General features: G+C 33.8%; 1 protein-coding gene across 1 annotated transcript; it reads right to left on the bottom strand.

Annotated features, from left to right (window-relative positions):
- Positions 1 to 223: 223 nt before the first annotated feature.
- Positions 224 to 4,052, bottom strand: LOC132548750 (monocarboxylate transporter 14-like). Its single transcript, XM_060212631.1, has 4 exons — positions 3,923 to 4,052; positions 2,873 to 3,016; positions 1,116 to 1,370; positions 224 to 369 (listed from the first exon to the last, which is right to left on the bottom strand). Exons 1-4 carry the CDS (start codon positions 4,050 to 4,052, stop codon positions 224 to 226), a joined length of 675 nt encoding a protein of 224 aa, XP_060068614.1.
- Between the last annotated feature and the right edge of the window lie 3,362 nt (positions 4,053 to 7,414).

The raw sequence follows: 7,414 nt of genomic DNA, 5'->3' as shown, positions 1-7,414 counted from the left end.
TTGACATTAGAGAAATTCAAATCCTCACGCTTATCGTACAGCTTGGTGGAAAGCTGTTACTGTAGGTTTCGTTCAAGGAAAAGATCGAGATAAGCTGCCGATGTTGAGGAGTCTGTCGTGTCCTTGATTTCTAATTCTGGTAGGTATATACGATGTACGTGGTCAATAAATTTCACATTGCTTATTTTTAGTGAAGGTAGCTGATTATAAAAACATGTTCTGTTTAAGATTCGTTTTCTGAATTATTGTTGTTCGATATTTTTCGTTTTAGTGCAGCAGCAAACACCAACATACAGGTCGCGAATCCGAGAGATGCCGACATTCCGTAAAGTGGTTTGGTGTAGGACCCTGTCAGATCAATAAACAATCCTGTAATATAGACAAGACACTTGTACAGTTAATGTTTGTACAGCAACGTATGCAATAATTCTTCAATATAAAAGAGTGCAAACACGTAGAGAATAACTTGATTTTAACATGAATGGACGAGAGTCTTTCCATAAAGTCTCCGTCATGCCATTGATGCTTTTTAGTGGGATGGAAAATGCTATGCAAATGAAATACTACAGTTATATCGAATTAGTTACTTCGTAGACAAACATTACCTGCAATAGGCGCCGATATCGTATTAGATATCCCCATTGCTGTCATTAATACTCCCATTGCTGCGGAGTAGTCCAGTATTCCTACAAGCTTCAAAGTTGTCATGGAGATGGTGGTCACGCTAACGCCCACCGTCATTCCCAAAATTATAACCAGGACAAGGTAATGTGCATAAGTTTCTCCATTAGGAAGTAAAGCAAAAGCAATCGATCCGATCATCGTGAAAAAAGCAGATAGAAGAAGGTCACTGCAGTGGTAGATATACTTTTCACACAAACCAGGAAGGATTCCAGAAATCGTCATCCCTAATTGTGAATAAAGATACAGTAGCACTGCTGTTTCAGAGTCTAATCCTTTTATTTCAAGAAAATCAATAAAGAATGTCAAAAAAGAATTTATAACTGGAAGTGTACAACACAAAGCCACCACATGTGTTAAATAAACTTTGTTTGATATCAACGACCTCAACGATTTTATATAACTTTCCTGTTTCGAATTCGTCTCCGTGTTACGTTCGTTTGGTTCATGTGTTGTTGATGGCGGACCAATTTTCACTGGTTTGCATATAGCAAAGCCACATATCGCATTTGCCATTAACCCGCCAAGTATAAGTAAACTCCCCCGCCATCCGAACTCTTCGATAAGTCTGTGAAAGAGGAAAGGAATTACCATACAGCCACATCCGGATCCAAATGTGAGGAATGACAAAGCAAGTTTGGAGTCCTCTTCGAAGTATTCTCCAATACTTGTTACTGCGGAAATGTAGACTGCAGAGGAACCAAAACCTATTGAAAGTAAAGTTGCAGTTGTACCTTTATCGATTGTCCAGTTGTCATCATTCAGTAATAAAAGTAATCTTCTGACAGGCAAAGTTAAAACCGAAAAGTTCAAGTTTTATTTATCTTTAACGGGTTAGTGTCCATAAGAGGGGTTAAAGATGGAAACATGGGTAGATAAATCTATTTGAGAGTAACATTGGGTGGCAAAATAGGCGCCATCAAGATCTCACAAGGAAGTATGTTGAATCTTATACCAAATGTTTGATGATTTCATTTTCATTATCTCTGTCTTAATTTTCATCACAGTCTCCAGTAAATCTAGATGTTACATCGCAACATAACAGCTTTCAAACTTCCGGACATTTTGTGAGTTATCCACTTCAGATTTTAGTATTGCCCATCGGAAGTACTTTGTCAGTGACTGTTATTCAATGTCTGAAAGTGAAAATCAGCCACAGCGTGTAGGTTTTACATATTATTACATTTCTAGCAGTGAAATATAGGGATATCTCAAACTGATGAAAGTTATATTTTTCACTGTGAAAAATATCACTTTGAGGATTGACCAATCAGAGAGCCCGATACAAATCTACTCCAATTCTGTCAGGAGTTTGTTCACTGGGAACACAACCTTCAACTCCAACGTAAATTTCCATTTTCATGGCAGTCAGCAGACGATGCAAGTTAGTAACTCTAACTGTGTTATCAGTGGTCAAACCCATCCCCGTTCTAAGAGTCTTGAGTGTGGACCAAGGCATTTAAAAAGAATCCGTGTCATTGATAGTGACAGCGACTAGGATGGCGCCATACTTTTTCATGCGCGGAAGAATTTATCAAACATTGTTTTTTTCAGTTAAACGTTTAAACCATTTCATTGTGTATAAGTGACATCAATAAATAACAAAATTCATGTCCAAACACAAATAAACATTCATTAGGATTTGTTTATGAGTCTGTATATTTTAACTGATTTTTCATAATATGGACTATTTTTTTGCCGCGCACAACATCGTTGTATAATGAGTGAGTAGTGTCTGGAATAAGCATGGTCAACTTACCCATTTTATAGTTATCGTAAGTTTGCCATTGTTTTGGTTTATTTTTGCGATGAAAATGTAATAAACAATATTAATTTCCGAGGATGATTTATTTTCGTGAATTTAGTGGATACTCTTAATCCATTTATTCATATGTCTACGAATTGTTCAAATTAGCACAATTAGATTTATTTAGCTTATCCACGAAATCAAAGGTTCCCGAAATAGGATTTTAAACACGGAAATTTATACTGTAGAACATGTGGGTGGCCGTAAGATGAGACACGGGATAAAGGTTTGGAATAATGTTGTGAGAAAAGAGTTTGTAACGGACCCTGCAGCTAATATGTGTGAATGTGATTTACATGTTACATGGGTTGTTATTGAAGACTTAGATCTGCGTGCTGCAGACAAAACATTTTACCAACAAAATTTAAGAAATAAAATTCCTACCTGAAACTACACCAATCGTGGCAATGAGATGAGGTATATTATTTGCGAAGAAGGATAAAATCAGTCCTAGGCTGACCAATATGCTTCCTATTATGCCAGTTGATCTCACTCCGTATCTGAACAGACATTTTCCACTTACAGCTCCTGAATATGAAAAAAAATACATCAAACATTTAAAACACTTATTTTCGAAACTTCATTATGGAGTGAAGAACTCCATTTAACATAGGTTCATTCAGATTTGATATTCGGTCAAGCATACCATGAAATGATATTTTTTCAGTGGTAATATAAAGAGAATTTATTTTCCATCAATATCGCATCTGTGAGTGTAAATGTTGCTTGACGTGTTACTTCGATACCATGCAAAAGTTTTTTATTGTGGATTAATGTCATATTTGTCCAATATCCTGCCATAGTTAACTCTATATTGCATTCCACATGGTATAAAATGCTGTTCAATAACATGAACTTTGTAGTTCAATGACATGAACTTCGTAGAACTAAGAGTACACGTATAACGTGAACTTTGTAAAACTGCGAGTACTTCAATATCACGAACTTTGAGAGTACATTGCTGTCGTGTTTTCTCTCGCTATTATTTTGGCTTTACCTGATTATGTATTAAAAACAGTCTGTCTTTGTTCATATTTCTTCCTCGTTGAATCAATTATGCAAATTTTTTTTTGTTTACAGGTAGTATTCTAAAAATATTCAATATACTCATAATCCAAACGCAAATTTATCAGCCAGGGCAACATATGAATAAACGATACCCCTTAAAACACAAGGAAAATAAGACTAGGTGTTCCGGAAGAGTAAGAGTGTCTTCTGCTTCATCAATGAAAAATGTAAACCTTGGTCATTTCGAGTGTTCCAAATGAGAACAATGTATGCAACAACGGTACCAATAACCAACTAACGAGCATCAAACACGTTCATCTTCATATAGCACAAAGAAATATATTTTCTCTTAATCACATATGAACTTTAAATATTTTGTAATATTAATAACGACAGCTATTATATTGATACATAAAGCCAGCTTACCTGCCGTATACAGTATCCCGATTGTAATGGATTGTACTAAAGCTGTTTCCGACTTTTGTTTTCCAAATGTACGCATAAGCTCAGAAATGAGGATAGACATATTAAATACAAATCCAACAAGGATCGCCATAATGATAAATCCTGACAGTAACACCAGCCACTTTCTTCTTGATGTCTTTTGTTTAGGGGTCTGTTCTTCTGTAGCAGATCTGGGATAGTAGAATGAATAATATGAATGAAGCCATCCAATTAAAAGTAGTTTTTATGGGAGGTTTGCTTTTGTTCCATGAATATATATATATAAAACGAAATGATAAATAGGTATGAATTTTAGTGTTAATGTTTTTCGCTAGTAAGATACATCCTTGAAATCAAATTTCAACAAAAAAATTTCATTTTTCATTTCTAATTTTAATAACAGGATTACATATGTAATTGAATAGACTAACATGCAAAACCTATAAGAATCCATTTCAATCAAATGGCCAAAGTGAGAAAAGTAATGGGAGGGTAAAATACATTAAATAAGTACGTCATATTTTCAGACATAAGCAAGTCCATGACCAGTTGATTTCAAACAGTGTTTTGAAGTGAAGCGGAAATTTGTTTTCAATTTTTCTAAGAAAAAGAGAAAAGTGTTTTTTTTTCTGTTCTTTAACGGAATACATAAATTTGTCTATGCTTCTTTTTTATTATTTTATTATTTTATTCCTTTGTATATCTAAACATATTTTTGAAGCATATCAATTGTGCATGTAAATATTATCTACACTTTTGAGTTCTGAGCATACATTGATGAAATCGTAATTAAACAAAAGTACTTGTCCATTTTTGTGGGACGTGCAATGTGATTAAACAGGTCTGATTTTTATACCGAAAAGATGGAATCATGCAAGATGCCTGTATCAGTGAAAAACCATTGCGGTTAGGCAAATGACCTTATTAATTTCCACGTCCCATTGTCCAATTTGTTTTGACATTTCTTTCGACCAAGCGTTATTTTCCTCAGTCGCCTACTAGATTTTCAATATTTCAATTCTTACCACCACCGACGAAACAGCTGTATGATGCAATATTATTGTTTGGTTCTATCATATCTAGCTAAAAGTTATTTTTAAAATGCTGTTCATAATTATGATACTTATGGTTATTTACCTATTGTAGAGTTAATGCTATTTTAATGAATAAGATATTCATAAAGTATAATGGTAATTTTATAGACAAAAATTACATGAATAAGAAAAGTACATTAAAGCAATTGGTTCAATTTTCTAAACAAGGACATAGTCATCAAGAGCCCCCGCATATGTGCATTTGTAAAATACAGGTAGAAATATCGTGTCATCAACTATATATAGCCTTGAACATGAAAACTTTGATATAAGCCACCACAAATGATTCGATATATCGATGTATCGAATCTTTTGGTTAGTCCCTTGAACTACGAAACATCGAAGTTTGTCTGTATAAAAATTTTAAGTGAGCAACATGGAAAACTAAAGTATTGAAATAATTTATTATTTATGTTCAGTTTAAAGTTCCGTTGAAAGCGACCAATATAATAACAATTTAGTAGCATAATGCTGTGAATATCAAAATCAGCTTTATCATATCATTATATTTCCTTCTTTTAAAGCGACCAATACAATAACAATTTAGTAGCATAATGCTGTGAATATCAAAATCAGCTTTATCATATCATTATATTCCCTTCTTTTACCAAATCGTATTTATTGTATGTCACAGAAGGCTGGATCAGTCAATGATTCTACTTCCGCTCAAGTATGACAAAACAATAAAATGGTTTATTCACATTAATAAAATGCAATACAGCATCTTATAGTCAGATATGTAAAATTGCAAGAAAATTACTATCAGAAAATCAAATCATAACCGGTGATAGTGCACCTTTACTTTGAACATTAGGCTTCTAAGAACATTTTGGATTTTTGGAGGTTTAAGACTTTTTACCAATTAGAGGATCCACCTATTGTTATTGTTCTGTTTCTACTTATCATTTTTATTCGATGGTTTTTGGCGTCTTAAGTTCCAAAAATATTCTGTGCAAAGCAATCAGTCATTCTGGTCACAGCTGACTAATTAGAAATGTTAGCGGAAATAGCCGATAATCAAATTTAAGAGAATGGTTAAGGTACTAAGCCGGCTAAGCACGTTTCATCAAAAAATGATCATTCCGTTGAAAGAAGTTTGGAAAGCGATGCATAAGACTGTTTTGAAAAATCAGCTAATTAGGTAAGAGCAACATAATTAAATATGTTTGGAATTAACGGTTGATCAAACTTCAGTGAGGAGATTATGTAATAAGTGTACCAAGCAAGTCTCCTCATAATTCATTTGTTCCTTCAAAAGATACATGCGGAAAGCATTCGGTCAGAGTGCCGAAAGATATCTGTCAATCAGGTCAAAGCAGTTTCATAAAATATGCATAGAACCTAAACAAGGAATAAAGGTAATAACTCTACAAAGCAAATTTCTTAAAAATCTTATTATTCCTTCATAAAATATTGTACAGAAAGCATTTCTGTACACGGATTAAAGAAATCAGCCAATCAGGTCTCAGCAGCCTCATTATATATGCGCGGAATTCGCCGTTAATCGAATATGGACAAGGGACAAGTGTGCCAACCAATTTTCATCAAAATCCGAACAGTCCTTCAAAAGAGATGTGGAATGCAGCATCCGGACAGACGGAGGGATGGACATACGGGCGGAACACATTTGAATATTTAATGTGCTATCATTTTAAGAAATATCAAGATACAAATAACAGCGGTCTCTCAAAGAACAATTCAAATTCCCTAAATAACATTGTTGTTATTCGTTGGTGTTGTTTTATCTCTACTTATAAGTTATTAAGCGTTATGGTTTACCTACCTTGAACTAGAATCTAAACTGACTTCAGTATGGAAAACCATATTGATCAACACCTTAATAATGATGAATACAAGAGCCTTGTGGACATTAACTTCCTGATTCAGCTTTGCCTATGGTCTAATGCATTTCAATTCACTCACTGTTATTTTAATTTTGATTCGTTTTCTGGTCTCTGGTAAGCTTATACTACAGGTAGAGTTTTTTGTGCACCGGTAGTGCAGTCTTAAACCACCATCCAGAGTATAAAAGGAAATGTAGAATATGTAGAATATTTTCAGTTATATCAAAAACTCCCTTTTTCTAAATAAGGAAGTTCTGACCTCAGTTGCCACTAACACTGACAAGACACACTACTCTTTGTCAATAGCGACACGCCCATTCAAGTAGCATCACATTAAAAATGCATGAGAGATGCCTACTTATTTAAAATATACATGTTTTCCACTGCTGGATATGTATTGAAAAAGAAAATAAGATAGGTTAATTTCTATATGTATTGTATCCATCATAAATTATTTCCATACTATTTATACCGGTATTTTTATCTATGAAATCGTTGAAATACTTAAGTTTATAAACACATACTATAATAAACTA

Source organism: Ylistrum balloti, unplaced genomic scaffold (genome assembly GCF_031769215.1).
Source record: "Ylistrum balloti isolate Yb309-2 unplaced genomic scaffold, AGI_CSIRO_Ybal_v1 Utg370026, whole genome shotgun sequence".
NCBI lineage: Eukaryota > Metazoa > Mollusca > Bivalvia > Pectinida > Pectinidae > Ylistrum > Ylistrum balloti.
The sequence above is the reverse complement of the archived record's forward strand: the minus strand, read 5'-3'. Positions and strand labels throughout refer to the sequence as shown.

What these genes read in the sequence shown, in the direction of transcription:
- LOC132548750 (XM_060212631.1), bottom strand. Translation starts at nt 4,052, where the DNA reads ATGGCGATCCTTGTTGGATTTGTATTTAATATGTCTATCCTCATTTCT. An exon ending in CGGGATACTGTATACGGCAG is followed by an intron (nt 3,017 to 3,922) that starts GTAAGCTGGCTT and finishes TTTCATATTCAG; the next exon opens with GAGCTGTAAGTGGAAAATGT. An exon ending in CACGATTGGTGTAGTTTCAG is followed by an intron (nt 1,371 to 2,872) that starts GTAGGAATTTTA and finishes GTTCCTCTGCAG; the next exon opens with TCTACATTTCCGCAGTAACA.